The 20712-nt window shown below is 45.2% G+C and overlaps 1 protein-coding gene across 1 annotated transcript in view; it reads left to right on the top strand.

Moving 5' to 3' along the window:
- SLC8B1 (solute carrier family 8 member B1) overlaps positions 1-18887 on the top strand; it is a 51348-nt gene extending 32461 nt beyond the window's left edge. The window contains exons 13-16 of the mRNA XM_087705661.1: positions 10628-10781; positions 12956-13036; positions 15153-15217; positions 16832-18887. Of these exons, the coding sequence (XP_087561787.1) occupies positions 10628-10781; positions 12956-13036; positions 15153-15217; positions 16832-17029 (498 nt within the window). The 3' untranslated portion in view covers positions 17030-18887. The remainder of the gene's footprint in view (positions 1-10627; positions 10782-12955; positions 13037-15152; positions 15218-16831) is intronic.
- Positions 18888-20712: the final 1825 nt, after the last annotated feature.

Genomic DNA, 20712 nt, shown 5'->3' with positions numbered 1-20712 from the left:
AATTTTTTTTCTTTCTTTCTCCTGTTTGTTCCCATCAATTTTCATTCCAGATCCAACCTAGTTTCTGCTGAATGGACATTTAGAGAGAGTTCCTGTTGAACTCTGGCAAAGCACCAGACCGACAAGTTTTTATGTTATTATCCTTTCTTGAAGCCAAAACAAAAGCTCGTGACTTTCCTTTCTCTTCCTTCTAGAAGAAACACAGGAGGAATACGGGGGGGGGGGGGGGGGGGGGCAACACCGGGCATGCAAAACAGGCGTTCCCCATTTGTGGGTAACAAATGCCGCTCCTTCGGTTTCACACACTGGTGGTTTCCAAGGTGTAAAGTTACAAGATCGAGCCGAAGCCCCTTCGTATTTCTTGTGGTGAAGCTGTGACTCAATCCGAAAGGCGAGGAAAGGCGACACTGGGGAAAGGGCCAGTTTGGTCTAGTGGTTAAAGCAGCAAGACAGAAAGCGAGAGACCATGGGTTCAAATTCCACCTTGCTCTTTTGGTGACGTTGGGAGCGTTCTTAGTGGGTTGATGAGGCTAATTGTTTAATACTGTTTGATCGTCTGAGCTGGTGATTCATTGAGAAACTGCTTGCGTAGAAACAGAAAATGAACTTCACTCCCTTCTGGCATTGGTGGCGTTACCTAGTTTGGTAATAAAATGTCTGCAGAAACAACTAAGCTCAGAGAGCACCACCAAGTCCCTACTCCTCTTCTTCCTCTTCCTCCACTCCACAACCCCCATTCCCTTCTAGCACTGGTGATGTTACCTAGTTTGGTAATGAAATGTCTGCAAGAAAACAATCAAGCTCAGAGAGCACAAGGATCCAGCAATCTTCCTCCTCCTCTTTCCCTTTCTGTCTCTCCTTTCTGCAACCCCCATTCCTTTTTAGCACTGACGGCGTTACCTAGTTTGGTAATAAAATGTCTCCAATAAAACAACCAAGCTCAGAGAGCACTAAGGATCCAGCAATCCTCCTCCTCCTTCTCCTCCTCCACCACCACCTCTTTCCCTTTCTATCTCTCCTTTCTGCAACCCATTCCTTTCTAGCACTGATGGTGTTACCTAGTTTGGTAATGAAACGTCTCCAAGAAAACAACCAAGCTCACAGAGCATTAAGGATCCAGCAATCCTCCTTCTCCTCCTCCTCCCCTCCTCCTCCTCCTCCACTACCACCACCCCCACCTCTTTCCCTTTCTATCTCTCCTTTCTGCAACTCCCATTCCTTTCTAGCACTGACGCCGTTACCTAGTTTGGTAATGAAACGTCTGCAAGAAAACAACCAAGGGAACACCTCAAACCCTCAATCAGAAAAGCTTCCATATTTTTTCCCCTTCTTACCAGTAAGGCCCTCTCTAACTAATGGTTAAGGCGTCAGGTTCGGAAACCAGGAGCCTGGGAGTTCTAGTCCTGCCTTCTGCAGAAGTGTAGAACAATTTCTAGTCTGGGCAATTTGTTGATAGTTCCTTCTCCTTACAGCTTCCTGTGGAATTGGTCCTTTTATTGACCGTACCTATTGTTGATCCTGACCGGGACGACCAAAACTGGAAAAGGCCTCTGAACTGTCTGCACCTTGTCACCGGCCCCCTCATCTGCATTCTCGCCCTGAAATCTGGAACCTGTAAGTTTCCACCTTTCCTTGACACTGTGTATTGGGAAGATGGCTGAGGGGTGCAGAGATGGAGTTCTCACCTCAGAATCAGGAGGCAGTGCGTTCGATCCAGAGGTGGGTTCCTACCAGTTCGCACCTATCTGGTAGAACCGGTTCGTCAAATCTACCAGGTCCACTAGTGGACCCGGAAAGCAGGCCACACCTACAGAAGAGGTTCCAAAAATTTTTGAAACTCACCACCGCTAAAGGATTAGAGGTGCAAGGATCTTGTAACTTGACAGCTTTAAGACTTGCATGCTTCAATGCCAGAGTTCCTGAGTCAACGTGACTGGAGGAGGAATTCTGGGAGTTGAAGTCCACAAGTCTTAAAAGCTGTCAACTTTGAACACCCCTGGGTTTTTTTTCTAAAGGGTTAGGAGTGCAAGGATCTTGTAACTTGACAGCTTTAAGACTTGCACACTTCAATGCCAGAGTTTCTGAATAGCTACTTGGACCGACCTAATTCATAATTTCATATCCGGTCACAAGGGCGACAAGCCACTCCCATCTGGTCAGAGGGGTGGCAAGCCACTCCCACAAAGGAGGCCACACCCACAGAGTAGATTCGAACAATTTTTGAACCCACCACTGGTTCGATCCTAGGATAGAATATATCTGCTGAACAAAACTCCGCACTGGTGACAGGGAAGGGCATCTGGCCAGTAACCATTCAGCTCCATTCAGTTGCCCAAGGCTCCACCTGCATTACCCAAGTTTGGGGGTCTTTAAAAGAAGATGATGATTGGGAAGAGGGCTAAAAGCGAGCAGGAGGAAGGACCTCTCATAATCTCAAACGCCCCGTGGTGTATAAACCGTCTCCATAACATTCCAGTATTCCCAGTTAGAAGGGGGATGTTACAGGTGTGAGAACAGGAAATAGAAATCTGAATAGAATGGCATTTTGAGCGAAGTTGGGGAGCGTATGAAAGAGCCACAAAGATGACACAGTCAGAGATTGAAGGATGAGTAAGGTGATGGTGATGATGTAGAGAAAACTCAGGTTTTAAACAGGAAGAATAATCATATGTACAGTGGAACGTGGCTCAATAGCAGGGATCTTGGGAGTCCTGGTGGACAATCACTTAAATATGAGCCAGCAATGTGCTACAGCAGCCGAGTGGTGTGGTGGCCTAGATGCGAACTCACAATCCATGAGTTCAATCCTATGTAGAGGCAGATATTTCTCTCTCTGGGCACGTTGGGAATATATCTCTTATATATATATATTAAGAACCGAGGTGGTGCAGTGGTTAGGGTGCAGTACTGCAGGCCACTTCAGCTGACTGTTATCTGCAGTTCAGCGGTTCAAATCTCACCGGCTCAAGGTTGACTCAGCCTTCCATCCTTCCGAGGTGGGTGAAATGAGGACCCAGATTGTTGGGGGCGATATGCTGACTCTGTAAACCGCTTAGAGAGGGCTGAAAGCCCTATGAAGCGGTATATAAGTCAAACTGCTATTGCTATTGCTATCTGCTGATAAATAATTCCGCATTGGCGACAGGAAAGGCATCTGGCCAGTAACACTCAGCTTCATTCAGTCCATCCCGCAAGGGATTATTATGGGGTCATTAAAAGAGGAGGAGGAGGAGTGTGCTGCAGCAGCGGAGCCAAAAAGAATTAACAAAGGGATAGGATCAAGACCAAAATGAAGTGCTAGTACCACTTGATAAAGCCTTAGTAAGACCACACCGCATCCAGTTTTGGCCACCTTGTTATTAAAAAGATGCTGAGACTCTGGAAAGAGGGCAGAGAAGAGCAACAAAGATGATGAAGGGGCTGGAAGCTAAAAGATAGGAAGAACCCAATACCAGGTTCGTACTATCATGTCTGGTGGATGTTTCCCAAGGCAAAAAAAAAGGTTCCACCACAAATCCGCGGTAGACTAAAGCGCGCTCGACGAAAGTGCATACGTGACGTCATCACAGTGCGACGAAAACGGCACGCTGTGAGCGGTAAATTTAAAATTAACGCGAAAACCTTACCCTAACCCCCCAAACCTAATGCTAAACCTAACCCTAAGCCTAACCCTTAACCTAACCCTAACCCTAACCCTAACCCTTAACCTAATGCTAAACCTAACGCTAACCCTTAACCTAACCCTAACGCTTAACGTAACCCTAAACCTAACCCTAACCCTTAACCTAACCCTAAACCTAAACCTAACCCTTACCTTTATGTGAATCAGCTTGCTTTAATTTAATTTTAATTTAATTTATTTTTAATTTTATTTGTCACGCTGCTGATGACGTCACGTACGCGCTTTGATCGGGCGCGCTTTAGTGGACCGCGGTTTTGACGGGTCACGAAAAAAAATACTGGGGGAAAAAAAATACACAGGTGGCTGGAAACTATGACAAAACAACAACATAGACTTGAAACCTGAGACATTCCCGTTGGGAATGCTCCCAGGAAATTATAATCAAGGTAACACATATTTAATTTTACATATTAAAAATACGTAAATGTAATCTGTTCTAATCTTGATTGCAGGAAAAACGATTTCAGCAATAGAATAGTAAATGTGTGGAATACCCTACCCAATCCTGTTGTTAGTTCCTCTAACCCCCATACCGTTTACCTTAATCTGTCTACTGTGAACCTTACACACTTCTTAAGAGGTCCCTAAGGGTGGGGGGAATGCATAAATGCACCAGTGTGCGTACCATTCCTGTCCTACTGTCCCTATTTATATGCATCCTTTTTATGTGTTTATGGCTATGGTTTGACCTGGATACCTACGGGACCGCCTCCTGCCACATACCTCCCAACGACCTATAAGATCTCACAGATTGGGCCTCCTTCGGGTACCGTCAACCGGGCAATGCCGGTTGGCGACTACTCGGGGGAGGTCTTTCTCTGTAGCTGCTCTGGCCCTGTGGAACGATCTCCCCGCAGAGATCCGGACCCTTCCCACTCTCTCGGCCTTCCGTAAGGCCACTAAAACCTGGCTGTTCCGGCAGGCCTGGGGCTGTTGACCCCAAAATATGGTCCAGCCCCACTTGGAATGGAGTGCATGGTGTGTTTTTTATATCTATTTTTTCTTTCTTCTATTCCTTTTGATTTATTTGTATTGTTAGCCGCCCGGAGTCCTACAGGGTTGGGCGGCATACAAATGTTATTAAACTAAACTAAACTAAACTAAGCTAAGCTAAACTAAACTAAACTAAACTAATTTTTAATCCATTGATTTGTGCCCTTTTTTCCCCATGTGTTTTTCCTACTTGTTTCCTGGCACTTGTTGACCAATTAAAATAAATAAATAAATAAACATTCTAGCAGCAGCCAGGACTGTATACGCACAAGACTGGAAAAACGTAAAAACCCCATAACGCAGGGCCGGATTTAGATGAAAAGAGGCCCTAGGCTATTCCACTTATGAGGCCCTTTCACCTTCCATTTTTAAGTTTGTAAATTACATGACAATAAAATACATCATTACTGTGATATATATCAATATATATATAGTTGGCCTCCCGACGGAGGGCGGCTCTGCTCTGCGGCAAAGGCAGCGAGGCCAGCCGCCTCCCCTGCTGCGCTCAGCTGCCCGGCTCGCCCCCCTCGCCCTCACCTGCCTGGCCGCTGGTGGGCTCCGCGTCGACGGGGCGGCTACTGGGAGCGGCCGCGCCTCTCGCCCGACCGCCGGTGCCGGGAACGTGGGTGGGCTCCCCAACTGCCGCGGCGCTGGAACGATCTTAACCAATACATTTTTATGTTTGTTTATTAGTCATATGTGTAGAATTTTTCCTTATTTTCGGTTCAGTGTTTTAGTGTTCACTGTTTTTAGAATAGTGTAATTTTAATTTTGCTAACAATTTGAATGTAGGCCCCTCTTGATCTTGAGGCCCTAGGCTGAAGCCTAGTTAGCCTATAGGAAAATCCGGCCCTGCCCATACGGATGACAATATAATCCCAAAAAAATTCTGGAGAAGTGCAGAAATGGATGCGTTAAATTTAAAAATTAAAGGAAAATAAGATTTGGAACATGTTGTGACATGGGAACCTTTCTACAAATAAATTAGCTGACAGATACAGGAGTTAGATGAGTGGATTGATGTGATGGATGGACTACGTGAGAAAGAAAAAAAAATGCTTAGTAATTATTTTGAGGCTTCTATAATTGACATTGTAATGGAAGATAGTATACTTTTCAGCAACGATTGATATGATCGCATGTATATGCCAGTAGTGGGATTCAAATAATTTAACAACCGGTTCTCTGCCCTAATGACCATCTGGGTAGGTGGGGCTCGGTGGTCATGTGACTGGGTGGGCTTGGCCAACTCAAGGTCACTCAGGTCGATGGGCGCTTCGCCTTAGCTGTTCCAATATAATAAGGGTCAACCGGAGAGGCAGTTTCTGTAAGCAGGTCAATAAAGATTAGGCTAGAAACAACACCAGAATGTTTCCTTCCTGCCTTCCTTACAGGATTAGCCCTGTAAAGTGGGGAAAAAACAAAAGGAGATTTCTTCCAACAATCGGTTCTCCGAACTACTTAGAAAGTTACCAACCGGTTCTCCCGAATAGGTCCGAACCGGCTGAATCCCACCACTGGTATATGCCTATAGGTACATGATTATAATGATTATGATGATGTTTATACTTTTAACACGTTGGGCATCTAGAACACAACACTGTTCAATGTAGAAATGGAATTTGTGATCTAAAACAATCAATTCACATAAAGCGTAGGAAGAATCATCGCAGGAGTTGGGCGTGTCTGGTCCAGTGAACAGAAAGACAAGTGGGGGTGACATGACAGCTGTTTTCCAATATCTGTGTTGCAGATGGTCTCTACAAATTCCAGGGGGTCTTCCCCGTTTGGGGTCTCGTGGTCCTGGTTGGAGCTACTTTGGCTGCCGTTCTCTTCTGCGTCACCAGGAACGACGAACCGCCCAGGTGCCACTTTGTGAGTCTTGGGGGAAGTTGCGTGAGCCCGTTAGATGCGGTGGGAATGTTGCTTGTGAAATTCGGTCTAGACTCTAGACATCCCCCCACTTTTTGGCTTCTGAAATTGCCAAAACCATTGCACGGCTGATGTAGTAAGCATCGCACCTTAGATTCCCACCAAGATGAAAGGCTAAACCTGAGCTGACCACAATAGAAACTCAGAGGTGTGTGGAAACCAGCTCTTAAGGCCGGTCCGTCTTTTTCCCAATGAAAACTTCCTCCAGGTGGATTGCACAAATCGAAAATTATAAGGAAGGGAAGTAGAAATGGATAACCAATGAACTGATGAATTGACATACCTCCCTTAGACCAATAAGATCACACAGGATGGGCCTTCTCCAGGTGCCTTCAGCAGGACAATGCCAGCTGGCGGCGCCTAGGAGTAGGGCCTTCTCTATTGCCGCTCCGGCCGTATGGAATGAGCTGCCCCCAGAGATCCGGGCCATCCCCACTCTCATAGCCTTTCGCAAAGCCATTAAAACCTGGCTTTTCCGTCAGGCCTTCTGATTGGGTGTTTGTTGTGTTCTTTTTTAACTTTGTGTGTCCTATTGTTTTTAAGTTCTTTTAATTTCTTTCTATTCTGTAAGCCGCCCGGAGTCCTTCGGGATTGGGCGGCATAGAAACCTAATAAATTCAATTCAAATTCAAATTCAAAATGATTTTTCCAAGAGATTTGAGAACTGGGCTTCTTTTTTTATTTTCAAGGAGAATTCCTTGAAACCGCACTCGGAATATTTGCATCCCCTACTGGCCACCACAAGACAAAAAAAGATGTTGAAGCATTTTGCAAAGCGTTTTGACCGGAGTTATCTCAGATGCAAAGATCCCATTTTAAATGCAAAAGGGGGCACTTCTGCATGTTCGGTTTTCAGCCCCAAATAGCTGTCTTTTCAGTTTGGGATACTCCCACTCTGCTGCTCAAAACACACTATTTTTTTTCCCCCTGGCTCCAGATGGGATATTTGGAAGCAGTTCAGACTGAGATTTTCTGCCTCTCAGATCTCGTAGTTATGCTGCAGCCAAATTGCACCCCCACCTCTTCAAAAATACGAATGCAACAAGAGGATAGGTTGTGCAACCACCTGGATCTCGTCCCAGATTCCCTAAGGCAGTGTTTGTCAACCTTGTCAACTTGAAGATGTCTGGACTTCAACTCCCAGAATTCCCCAGCCAGCGAATGCTGGCTGGGGAATTCTGGGAGTTGAAGTCCAGACATCTTCAAGTTGACAAGGTTGACAAACACTGCCCTAAGGGAATCTTGCTCAATCCAGATAAGTGGATTTCAGCTCCCAGAATCCTTAGCGGTAGCCGCGCTTTGTCCGCACATCTGGAGGGGGGCTTGGGTTCAGGAAAGCTGTAGGAAGCCATCGTATGTGTTTTTAAGTGTATTTATCATCAGTTAGCATGATAAACCACTGCTTCCTGTTGTTGTGGCTTCTTGCAGCTCTGGCTTAAAATGATGCATATGTGGAGGGGCGAGAACATGATTTCTGGTGGGGTGTCTGTTGATTCTGTTTTTATGTCCTTCCCAATCCCCAGAGGTTCTAGAAAAAACATGTTTCAGAGAGACTGGGCAGGAAGAAAAGGGAAGGGAAGGGAGAGAGAGAGAGAGAGAAGGAAGGGAAAGAAAGAAAGAAAGAAAGAAAGAAAGAAAGAAAGAAAGAAAGAAAGAAAGAAAGAAAGAAAGAAAGAAAGAAAGAAAGATGAAACTAACTTAGTTTGTGCTAATGGTTAAGGCACCAGGAAGGGAAGGAAGGACGGATGGATGGAAGAATGAGAAATAAAGAAAGAAAGAGAAATGGAAGGGAAAGAAAGAAACTTAGTTTGTGCATCAGGCTAAAAAGAAAAAAGAAAGAAAGAGAAAGAAAGAAAGAAAGAAAGAAAGAAAGAAAGAAAGAAAAGAAAGAAAGAAAAGGAAGGGAAAAGAATGGAAGAGAATAAAGGGAAAGAAAGAAAGAGAAGGAAGAGAAGGAAGGGAAAGAAAGAAAGAAAGAAAGAAAGAAAGAAAGAAAGAAAGAAAGAAAGAAAGAAAACAGACAAACAAACAACTTAGTTTGTGCTAATGGTTAAGGCACCAGGAAGGGAAGGAAGGATGGATGGATGGAAGGAAGAAAGAGAAAGAAAAGAAAGAAAGAAAGAAAAAGAAAGAAAAGGAAGGGAAAAGAATGGAAGAGAATAAAGGGAAAGAAAGAAAGAGAAGGAAGGGAAGGAAGGGAAAGAAAGAAAGAAAGAAAGAAAGAAAGAAAGAAAGAAAGAAAGAAAGAAAGAAAGAAAACAGACAAACAAACAACTTAGTTTGTGCTAATGGTTAAGGCACCAGGAAGGGAAGGAAGGATGGATGGATGGAAGGAAGAAAGAGAAAGAAAGAAAGAAAGACAAAGAAAGAAACTTAGTTTGTGCATCAGGCTAAAAAGAAAAAAGAAAGAAAGAGAAAGAAAGAAAGAAAAAAGAAAAGGAAGGGAAAAGAATGAAAGAGAACAAAGGGAAAGAAAGAAAGAAAGAAAGAGAAGGAAGGGAAAGGAAGAAAGAAAGAAAACAGACAAGCAAACAAACTTAGTTTGTGCTAATGGTTAAGGCACCAGGAAGGGAAGGAAGGATGGATGGATGGAAGGAAGAAAGAGAAAGAAAGAAAAGAAAGAAAGAGAAACGGAAGGGAAAGAAAGAAAGAGAAAGAAAGAAACTTAGTTTGTGCATCAGGCTAAAAAGAAAAAAGAAAGAGAAAGAAAGAAAGAAAAGGAAGGGAAATAAAGAATGAAAGAGAACAAAGAGAAAGAAAGAGAACGAAGGGAAGGAAGGAAGGGAAAGAAAGAAAGAAAGAAGAAGAAAGAAAGAAAACAGACAAACAAACAAACTTAGTTTGTGCTCAGCCTAAAAACCAAGAGACTCTGAGTTGTAATCTCAGTCTGGGCGTGAAAGACAGCCGGATCACCCTCTCTCAGCCCATCCCACCTCACAGGGTTGGCCTTGCAGGGAAAACAGGAGGAAGAGGAGGGTATTAGGTGTGTTTGCCACCTTAAGATATTTTAAAAAATAATAAAGATGGGGAAAAATTAGGGAAAGGGCAGGAAGGTAAGAAGAGGTGAAGATATAGTACATAGATGAAATATAGAAGAGATAGAGGTGAAAGAGAGAGAGAAAAGAGAAGGGGAAGGGAGAGGAGAGGAGGGAAAGGAAGAGAAAGAAAGGAAGGGAAGGGAAAGGGAGGGGAGGGAATAGAAAGAAGGGAAGGGAAAGAAAGAAGGAAGGAAGGAAAGGAAGGGAAGGGAAAGGGAAGGAAGGTAAGAACAGGTAGAGATATAGTACATAGATAAAATATAGAAGAGATAGAGGTGAAAGAGAGAGAGAAGAGAAGGGGAAGGGAAGGGAAAGGAAGGGGAGAGGAGGGAAGGGGAGAGAAAGGAAGGGAAGGGAAAGGAAGAAAGAAGGAAGGGAAGGAAGGGAAAGGGAAGGGAGGTAAGAAGAGGTAGAGATATAGTATATAGATGAAATATAGAAGAGATAGAGGTGAAAGAGAGAGAGAAAAGAGAAGGGAAAGGGAGAGGGAGGGGAGGGAGGGAAGAGAAAGGAAGGGAAGGGAAGGGGAGGGGAGGGGAGGGAGGGAAGAGGAAGGGAAGTAAAGGGAAGGGAAGGGAAAAGAAAGAAATAAGGAAGGAAGGAAGGAAGGAAAGGAAAGGAAAGGAAAGGAAAGGAAAGGAAGGGAAGGGAAAGGGAAGGAAGGGAAGAAGATGTAGAGATATAGTACATAGATGAAATATAGAAGAGACAGATGTGAAAGAGAGAAAAGAGAAGGGGAAGGGAAGAGAAACAAAGAAAGGAGGGAAAGAAAGAAAAAAAGAAAGAAAGAAAGAAAGAAGAAAGAAAAGAAAGAAAGAAAGAAAGAAGGAAAGGAAATCTGAAATGACTTTGCAGGACTGCAAGACTGAACCCAGCTTATACCGCAGGCAATGCTAAAACAAAACCACGATTTCACGGGAAGGGTGAATTCATGGCTCTCTCTCTCTCTTCCTGCGCTCCCTTTTCCTCCCTCGGGCAACAGCTGTTTGCCTTCCTGGGGTTCTTTGTCAGCGCCATGTGGATCAACGCCGCAGCCACGGAAGTGGTGAACATCCTGCAGACTCTGGGCATCATCTTCCACCTGAGCAACACCGTCTTGGGCTTAACGCTGCTGGCCTGGGGAAACAGCATTGGGGGTAAGTAGAAGGCGCCGTCCCACGTCCAAATGGGGGCTTCGACTCGGCGAGTTTCGCGCGAGAGATTTGGAAACGAAAACCCTGCTGGGAATAAACAGAACTTTGCAGGCAGTCCTCGGCTTACAACCACAATCCATTTCTGTCGCTAAGCGAGGAATTTGTTAAGTGAGCTTTGCCCCCAATTGGCAAATTCTCTTGCTCCGCTTGTGAAGCGAACCGCCGCGGTTGTTCCATTACTCAAATCGGTCGTTAAAGTGAAGCTGGCTTCCCCATGGTTAGTCCTCGAGTTGCAACCACAATTGAGCCCAACGTTTCTGCTGCTAAGTGAGACATTGGTTAAGTGAGGTTTTCCCCCCGTTTTAGGAGCTTTCTGGCCACTGTTGCTAAGTGAACCACAGTTTTTAAGTTGGGCACACGGTTGTTAAGTGAATCAGGCTTCCCCGTTGCCTTTGCTTGTCCGAAGGTCGCAAAAGGGGATCACGCAACCCAGGGACACGGCAACCGTCATAAGTAGGAATCAGTTGCCAATTGCCTGAATGGTTTTTTTTTAAGTATAATTTTTTTTTTTTTATTTTAATAGAAAAAGTCCATCGTCCATTAAACAGTGTGCCATCAGGGTAGAAATGTTTTGTGCAATAAGTTAGAATTTACAATCATGTCCATTATTTAATATATTAGCAATAGCAATAGCAGTTAGACTTATCTACCGCTTCATAGGGCTTTCAGCCCTCTCTAAGCGGTTTACAGAGTCAGCATATTGCCCCCAACAACAATCCAGGTCCTCATTTTACCCACCTCGGAAGGATGGAAGGCTGAGTCAACCCTGAGCCGGTGAGATTTGAACAGCCGAACTGCTGAACTGCAGTCAGCTGAAGTAGCCTGCAGTGCTGCATTTAACCACTGCGCCACCTCGGCTCTTAGCTTAATGCCAGTACCTTAAATGTTTAATACTATAACAATCCTCTTCTTGATTTATTTAACTCTATTAACTCTATTAGTACATTTTCTGTATTTTACTCGTCTACTTTTATTCCTAGTTCTTACATTTATTCTCTAACCATCGATAAAATTATTCCATATAGTCTACCGTATTTTTTTTCAGAGTAGAAGACGCACCTTTCCCCCCCACTAAAAGAGTGTGGAAATGTTGGTGCGCTTTATACACTGAATACAGCCATTTTTGGCCTCCCGCAGCCCCACACCTGCCCCCCATTTTTGCAAAAAACGGACCATTTTTCACAAAAAGAGAGGCGTTTTTTACTTCCCCCAACCCTGAGAAGCACTCTGCAGGCTTCAGCAGGGCTGGGGGAAGGCAAAAATGCCTGTTTTTGTGAAAACGGCCCATTTTCTGCCTGTTTTTCACCAAAACGGGGGCATTTTTGCCTTCCTCCTGCCCTGCTGAAGCCCCCAAAGTGCTCCTGGGGCTGGGGGAAGACAGAAACTTTTTTCCCCTTACTTACCTCTTCGAAATCTTGGTGCGTCTTATACACCGGTGCCGCCTTATAGTCTGAAAAATACGGTAATAACCAGTTTGTCCTCTCTCTTTAATTGCCAGTGCTAGTCTGTTCATTTCTGCGCATTCAATATCCAAGTGCCTGGATGTTGATGGGGATGCTGCAAGGATCATAAAGTGTGAAAAACAGTCATAAGTCACTTTTTCCCAGTGCCGTTGTGTCTTCGGACAGTCGCTAAATGAACTGTTGTTAAGTCGAGGACTACCTGTATTCAGGAGCTGAATGCTGAGCCTCTCTTGAGAGACCGCCTACTGCCAATTACCTCCCAAAGACCCATTAGATCACACAGGGCTGGCCTCCTCCGGGTTCCGTCTACTAGCCAATGTCATCTGGCTACTACCCAGGGGAGGGCCTTCTCTGTGGCAGCTCCGGCCCTCTGGAATGAACTCCCCACAGAGATTCGGACCCTCACCTCTCTCCAGGCCTTCCGAAAAGCCGTTAAGACCTGGCTGTGTCGGCAGACCTGGGGTTGATGAGTTCCCTTCCCCGCTCGATCTGTGTGGCTGTTGGTTGTTTTTATATGCTTGTATTTGTAGTTTTTTGTGTTCCCCTTTCCCCGCTTGGGTTTGTGCGCCGCCCTGAGTCCCGCTGGGAATAGGGCGGCATATAAATAAAACGAAACCTAAACCTAACCTAAACCTCTTCTCTTTCTCCCAACAGACATGTTCTCCGACCTCACCATGGCCCGGCAAGGTTACCCCCGGATGGCTTTTTCAGCCTGTTTTGGGGGGATTATCTTTAGTATCCTTTTCACAGAATTGCAGGGCTCAATTCCAAGAACGGAGGTTGTTAAGTCCTAGTGGACAATCACGTAAAGATGAGCCAGCCGTGTGCAGCAGCTGCCAAAAAAGCCAACACAGTCCTAGGCTGCATTAACAGAGGACAGAATCAAGATCGCGTGAAGGATTAATGCCCCTTTATCAGGCCTTGGTAATAAGACCACAGGGGCGCGGTGGCTCAGCGGCTAAGGCGCTGAGCTTGTCGATAACAAAGATCGGCAGTTCGGCGGTTCGAATCCCTAGCGCTGCGTGACGGAGTGAGCTCCTGTGACTTGTTCCCAGCTTCCGCCAACCTAGCAGTTCGGAAGCACGTAAAAAATGCAAGTAGAAAAAATAGGGACCACCTTTGGTGGGAAGGGAACAGCGTTCCGTGCGCCTTCGGCGTTAAGCCATGCCGGCCACATGACCACGGAGACGTCTTCGGACAGCGCTGGCTCTTGGGCTTTGAAATGGAGATGAGCAGTGCCCCCTAGAGTTGGGAACGACTAGCACATATGTGCGAGGTGATTCTTTACCTTTAATAAGACCCCATTTGGAATACAACATCCAGTATTGGTTGCCACGATGTGAAAAAGATATGGAGGCTCTCGAAAGAGTGCAGAGAAGAGCAACAAAGATGATTATGGGACTGGAGGATAAAACATAGAAAGAACAGTTGCAGGAACTGGGTATGTCTAGTTTAATGACAAGAAGGACTCGGGGTGACATGACAGCAGCCTTCCAGGGGCTGCCACAAAGAAGAGGGGGTCAAACTATTCTCCAAAGCACCTGAGGGCAGGACAAGAAGCAACGGATGGAAACTAATCAAGGAGAGAAGCAACTTAGAATTAAGGAGAAATTTCCTGACAGCTAGATCAATTAATCAGTGGAACAACTTGCCTTCAAGAGTTCTGAATGCTCCATCACTGGAGGTTTTTAAGAAGAGACTGGACAATGATAGCAATAGCAGTTAATAGCAATAGCAATAGCAGTTAGACTTATATACCGCTTCATAGGGCTTTCAGCCCTCTCTAAGCGGTTTACAGAGTCAGCATATTGCCCCCCACAGTCTGGGTCCTCATTTCACCCACCTCGGAAGGATGGAAGGCTGAGTCAACCTTGAGATTAGAACCGCTGAACTGCAGATAGCAGTCAGCCGAAGTGGCCTGCAGTACTGCACTGCTAACCACTGCGCCACTTTGGCTCCTGTCAATTTTGGCGATTTGTCAAAAATTGAAATACGGTATCTTGCTTTAGCAGGGGGTTGGACTAGAAGACCTCCGAGGTCCCTTCTAACTCTGTTATTCTATTCCATTCTAATTACGGTCCTAACTCAGGGACCGCTTGAATATCAAACCTTTCCATCCCAAATGCTGTTTTGGAAGGCGAAACATCCCTTGTCCAAAACCTCAACATTTTACATCTCTTTCTAAAACCAGCCAGAACTTTGCATCTAATTCCCAGCAGGAAGCAATATAAACACATTTGTATGTTTATATGGCTGCCTATTTGCACAGGGCAACTCAAGGCGGCTTACTGAATATAAAGACCTCGTTTAAAACAATAAAACCAACCAAAAAAAGAATAAATTAATATAATAAAACCAGATTGCAGCTGTTTGAAAACAGTCATCATCATCATAATAATAATAATAATAATAATAATAATAATAATAATAATTCAACGCCTATGGCACAAACCAGCAGGGGTAATTCCAGTGGTAATTGGCACACTGGGTGCTATTCCAAAAGCACTGGAATTACATTTAAAACAGTTAAAAATTGACAAAATCACCATCAGTCAAATGCAAAAAGCCGCACTGCTTGGATCTGCACGCATATTACGAAAATACGTTACAACGTCCTAGGCCCCTGGGTGGGGCCCGACTAGTAACCAATGCCAAATCCAGCGAAACAACTGGCCGCTGTGATACAATTGTATAATAATAATAATAATAATAATAATACATCCAGTTCCCAACCCAGTCATAAAATAATAATAGATTTCAACCTCCCCTTTTCTAATCAGCCTCTTTCCAAAACTGATTGTTGCACAGCCAGTAAAACTAGCCGAATCTGTTTTCCTGAACTCGCTCCCAGATATGCTTGTCGGCGTCGGGCTGGGATGCCTTTTGCAAATGTCGAGCAGCAAATGGATAGTGAGGGTACGGAACATCTGTGTTGTGTTGTGTATTTCGTTTCTTGGCTGCCTTTATTCCCTCCTGGCTCTTCCGAAGGGGGGGGGAAGCAGATGAGTGGATCTTTTTTCCTGCAGAGAAGGGGGAATTGCTGCAGCTGGAAGGCAGCTGGGCTCTACTGAAGGAGGTGCAAACTCAGATATACCGAGGGAAGAGAATGTGTGTGAGCTTGAAATGAGGGGTCCTTGGTGCTTTCTGAGCTTGGTGGTTTTTTTCTTGCAGATGTTTCATTACCCTACTAGGTAGCATCATCAGTGCTGGAAGGGAAGAGGGTTGGCAGAGAGGAGGAGAGAACGACTGTGAGGTCCTCGGTGCTCTCGGAGTTTGGTGTTTTTTCTTGCAGATGTTTCATCACCCTACTAGGTAGCATCATCAGTGCTAGAAGAGAGTGAGGTTGGCAGGGAGGAGGAGGAGGAGAAAGAGGAGAAGCAGGGGAAGAAGAGGAGGAAGAAGAGGAGGAAGAGGAGGAGGAAGAGGAGGAGGAGGAAGAAGAAGGAGGAGGAGGACTGTGGGTCCTTGGTGCTCTCTGAGCTTGGTGTTTTTTTTCTTGCAGATGTTTCATTACCATGCTAGGTAACATCATCAGTGCTAGAAGAGAGTGAGGTTGGCAGGGAGTAGGGGGAGGAGGAGGAAGAGGAGGAGGAGAAAGAGGAGGAAGAAGAGGAGGAGGAAGAAAAAGAGGAGGAAGAGGAGGAGGAAGAGGAAGAGGAGGAGGAAGAAGAGGAGGAAGAGGAGGAGGAGGAAGAAGGAGGAGGAGGACTGTGGGTCCTTGGTGCTCTCTGAGCTTGGTGTTTTTTTTCTTGCAGACGTTTCATTACCCTACTACGTAGCATCATCAGTTTTGGGAGTGAGTGAGGTTGGCAGGGAGGAGGAAGAGGAGGAGGAGGAGGAAGAAGAGGAGGAGGAAGAGGAGAAAGAGGAGGAGGAAGAAGGAGGAGGAGGACTGTGGGGTTCTTGGTGCTCTCTGAGCTTGGTGTTTTTTTTCTTGGAGATGTTTCATTACCCTACTAGGTAACATCCTCAGTGCTAGAAGGCAGTGGGGTTTGCAGGAGGAGGAGGAGGAGGAGGAGGAGGAGGAGGAGGAGGAGGAGGAGGAGGACTGTGTGGCTCCTTGGTGCTCTCTGAGCTTGGTGTTTTTTTCTTGCAGACGTTTCATTACCCTACTATGTAGCATCATCAGTTTTGGGAGTGAGTGAGATTGGCAGGGAGGAGTAGGAGTAGGAGTATGGGTCCTTGGTGCTCTCTGAGGCTTGGTGTTTTTTCTTGCAGAAGTTTCATTACCCTAGTAGGATGTATGTTGATTGCTTATTTAGCATCCTATGACTATCGCTAAGTGTTGTATCTTGTGATTTGTGAGGAATGTATTTTTATGACGACTATGATTTATCATGCATAGCTTTTATGTACTCTGAGAGCTTATGCACCAGAGACAAATTACTTGTGTGTGCAATCATGCTTGGCCGTTAAAGAATTACATTCCTATTCCTATTTCATGCTTTGCTATTCTGTGCTATTCTATTCTTCTATTCTTTTCTTTTCTACTCTACTAAATTGCTTGCTCTTTTTTCTCTTTCTTTGCAGCTCGAGCCGGACGGCCTCTTGGTATGGATTCTAGCGGGTGCCCTGGGCCTCAGCCTAGTCATTTCTTTCCTTTCGGTGCCCGCCCAGTGCTTCCACCTAGGACCAGTTTATGGCTACTGCCTCATCGCCTACTACGTGGTCTTTCTAACCATCGCGCTGCTAACCGAGTTCGGGGTGATCCGGTTGTCCACCTTCTGAACGAAGCGCATCCTCGGAAGGTCTCGCCAACGTCTCCCAAGGTTGGACCTCTGCCCTCCACCCTGTGGTTTACTTGAAGATGCTGCCTTCGGGGAGAAAGACTTGCCCCGCGAGGTCTAAAAGGACACAGTACCACGGCGGAAAGGATGCTCGGTGAAAGCTGGGCGCCATGGCTGTGGCGCTGCGACCGACAAGCCAGCTGTTCCACACCCTTCTGATGCGGTTTTTAGAACCAAATCCAGGATTACAGGACAAGCGAGACATCCTTTGTCCCACCCCCCCACCCCCCAATCAGTGTTACCTTTTCTAAGGAAAACTCCTTGTTTAGACAGCAATGTATTTTTTTTTTAAAAGGGATCCTTTTTAAGAAAACGGGTTTCGTTAGAAGTATTGTTTCGGTTCCTGAATTGAAGCTTGCGAGAAGGCCTTCCATCGCGAGTTACGCCTGCCATCTTGACTTTTTTGCCCCGTTCTTTTTTTTTTTGACTGTTTTATCCAGGGAAGTGGAGCGGGGGGTGGAGAACCACAGAAGAAAAACTGCCTTGCTTAGGATTGGAATCGGAAAAATGCTGACTGTAGCTACCTTTCTACGATCGAACCGCTTCCATCCACACGACAGGCGTACTTGTAGATTTGCTGCTGAACTGGCGCGTCGCACAGCCGCGACACGCAAGGACAACGGCCTGGGAGAAACAGACAAGCCGGGGGTATTCACTAGCATGCTTCCCCACCTTATTGCCTTCACCCACTTTCACGTTTTATCTGCAGTGGTGGGATTCAAATAATTGAACAACCGGTTCGCTGCCCTAGTGATTTCTTCCAACAACCAGTTCACCAAGCTGCTCAGAAAGTTAACAACTGGTTCTCTGGATGTAGGGTGAACTTGTCAAGAGTTTTGGTAGCATGACTATTATTATGAGATAAATTTCAGGAGCAAAACACAGCACGCAGCACACAGAGCTTTTGGATATATATGCAAATATATAGGCATCACATGGAGATAAAAATCCCTTACCACTATATATGTTGCATTTGTGCTGATAAATAAATAAAGGGAGACTATCAGCAAAAAAATGCAACACAAATGTAACAAGGCAACAAAAAAAATATGGCTTTCTGCCTGGATGGCTCCTAGGGTGAGCCGAAAGACAGAAAAGGGAAGCAGTATACTCCCTCCCATATTTGGGCATACCAGGGGTTGTGACCCAATACACACAAACGCACACACAAATAGGTGGCTATATATAGACACCTGCTATGCAATGAGTTCTCCTTGAATCAGCTTACAAATTACAGCTTACAATCTTACATCAGCTGGCAGCTATTAAATCCTCAGTACCTGCCAGAACTGGCTGAATCCCACCACTGTATTATACGACTCCACTGACTTGCACATCAGATAAACAGATTGGGTTTATCCAACACACTAAAATTAGGCTTAAAAAAAACCATCCAGATTGGAGTTGTGGATGGATGAAATTGCTAGGTTTTGTCACTGACCAGGGAAAGTGTGACACCAGGGTTGAAAAAGGAAGATGGTTTGCAAGCTTGTGACTTGAAACAAGGGGCAGCTTTTATTGTCTCTGAAGGCAGGGCTGGAAATCCTTCCAGATCTCTAAGGGTCCTTGGTGCTCTCTGAGCTTGGCGGGTTATTTTTTTTTGCAGATGTTGCATTGCCCATCTAGGTAACGTCATCAGTGCTAGGAGGGAGAGGGGTTGGTGGAGAGGAGGAAGAGGACTGAGAGGTCCTTGGTGCTCTCTTGAGCTTGGTGGTTTTGTTGCAGATGCTTCATTACCCAATTAGGGGACATCATCAGTGCTAGAAGGGAAAGGAGGAGGAGGAGGAGGAGGAGGAGGAGGAGGAGGAGGAGGAGGAGGAGGAGGAGGAGAAAGAAAGAAGAAAGGAGAACAAAGAAGAAAGGAAGAAGAAAGGAGAAGGAGGAAAAATGTAGATGTTTCATTACCCAACTAGGGGACATAATCAGTGCTAGAAGGGAAAGGAGGAGGAGGAGGAGGAAGAGAAAGAAAGGAGAACAAAGAAGAAAGGAAGGAGAAGAAAGGAGGAGGAGGAGGAGGAGAAAGAAAGAAGAAAGGAGAACAAAGAAGAAAGGAAGAAGAAGAAAGGAGGAGGAGGAGGAGAAAGAAAGAAAGAAGAAAGGAGAACAAAGAAGAAAGGAAGGAGAAGAAAGGAGGAGGAGGAGGAGGAGAAAGGAAGAAGAAAGGAGAACAAAGAAGAAAGGAAGAAGAAGAAAGGAGAAGGAGGAGGAGGAAAAATGTAGATGTTTCATTACCCAATTAGGGGACATAATCAGTGCTAGAAGGGAAAGGAGGAGGAGGAGGAGGAAGAGAAAGAAAGGAGAACAAAGAAGAAAGGAAGGAGAAGAAAGGAGGAGGAGGAGGAGGAGAAAGAAAGAAGAAAGGAGAACAAAGAAGAAAGGAAGAAGAAGAAAGGAGGAGGAGGAGGAGAAAGAAAGAAAGAAGAAAGGAGAACAAAGAAGAAAGGAAGGAGAAGAAAGGAGGAGGAGGAGGAGGAGAAAGGAAGAAGAAAGGAGAACAAAGAAGAAAGGAGAAGGAGGAGGAGGAAAAATGTAGATGTTTCATTACCCAATTAGGGGACATCATCAGTGCTAGAAGGGAAAGGAGGAGGAGGAGAAAGAAAGAAGAAAGGAGAACAAAGAAGAAAGGAAGAAGAAAGGAGGAGGAGGAGGAGGAAGAAAGGAGAACAAAGAAGAAAGGAAGGAGAAGAAAGGAGGAGGAGGAGGAAAAATGTAGATGTTTCATTACCCAACTAGGTAACATCATCAGTGCTAGAAGAGAGTGGAGTTTGCTCCCATTTTGCCCTGTCAGCCACCAGTACATAAAAAAAGAGCAAATCCTTCTAGCGCTGATATGTTACGTAGTTGGGTAATTGTCTACAGAGTTTCTTAAGTCATCCAGGTTCTGGATGTCCCAAAAATGCTTCTTCAAAAGCCAACTGGACTTTCTTTTTTCCTTGAAGACATTTCGCTTCTGATCCAAGAAGCTGATTGAGAGTTAGAACTGAAGTCAGAACTGAAGAAGCTTCTTGGACGAAGAGCGAAATGGTTTCAAGGGAAAAAAATGTCCATTTGCCTTTTTAAAAAAGCACCTTTGGGACTAGTTGGGTAATGTCTGCCAGAGAACCACCAAGCTCAGAGAGCACCAAGGACCCCACAGTTCAACCCTGAGCTACAGATATTTTCTTCCATCAGTATTTTCCAGACCTGTTAATCAGAATAAGGGGGGGGGGGGGAAGAAGTGTGTTTGGGTGCAAAATGCATTGCAAAAACATTCCTTTGGCAACCATTTTTTTTTGTTCTTGGTTCCTCTTCCCTTTCTATTTTTTGAAGTCCTTGGAATAAGTTTCTAGTTTAACAGATTAACAAGAGTTGGAAGGGACCTTATAGGTCATCCAGTCCAACCCCCGTCTCAACCAGGAGACCCTACACCATTTCTGACAGATGGCAGTCCAATCTCTTCTTGAAAGCCTCCAGTGATGAAGCTCCTACAACTTCTGAAGGCAACTTCTGTTCCATGGGTTGATGGTTCTAACTGTCAGAAAATTCCTTCTTATTTCCAGGTTGAATCTCTCCTTGTTCAGTTTCCATCCATTCTTCCTTGTCTGGCCTTCAGGTGCTTTGGAAAATAGCTTGACCTCTTCCTTT

Source organism: Thamnophis sirtalis, unplaced genomic scaffold (genome assembly GCF_051295495.1).
Source record: "Thamnophis sirtalis isolate CommonGarterSnake01/CBP01778 unplaced genomic scaffold, rThaSir2_p1.2 scaffold_2, whole genome shotgun sequence".
Taxonomy (NCBI): domain Eukaryota; kingdom Metazoa; phylum Chordata; class Lepidosauria; order Squamata; family Natricidae; genus Thamnophis; species Thamnophis sirtalis.
This window is presented reverse-complemented; position numbering and strand designations above follow the sequence as displayed.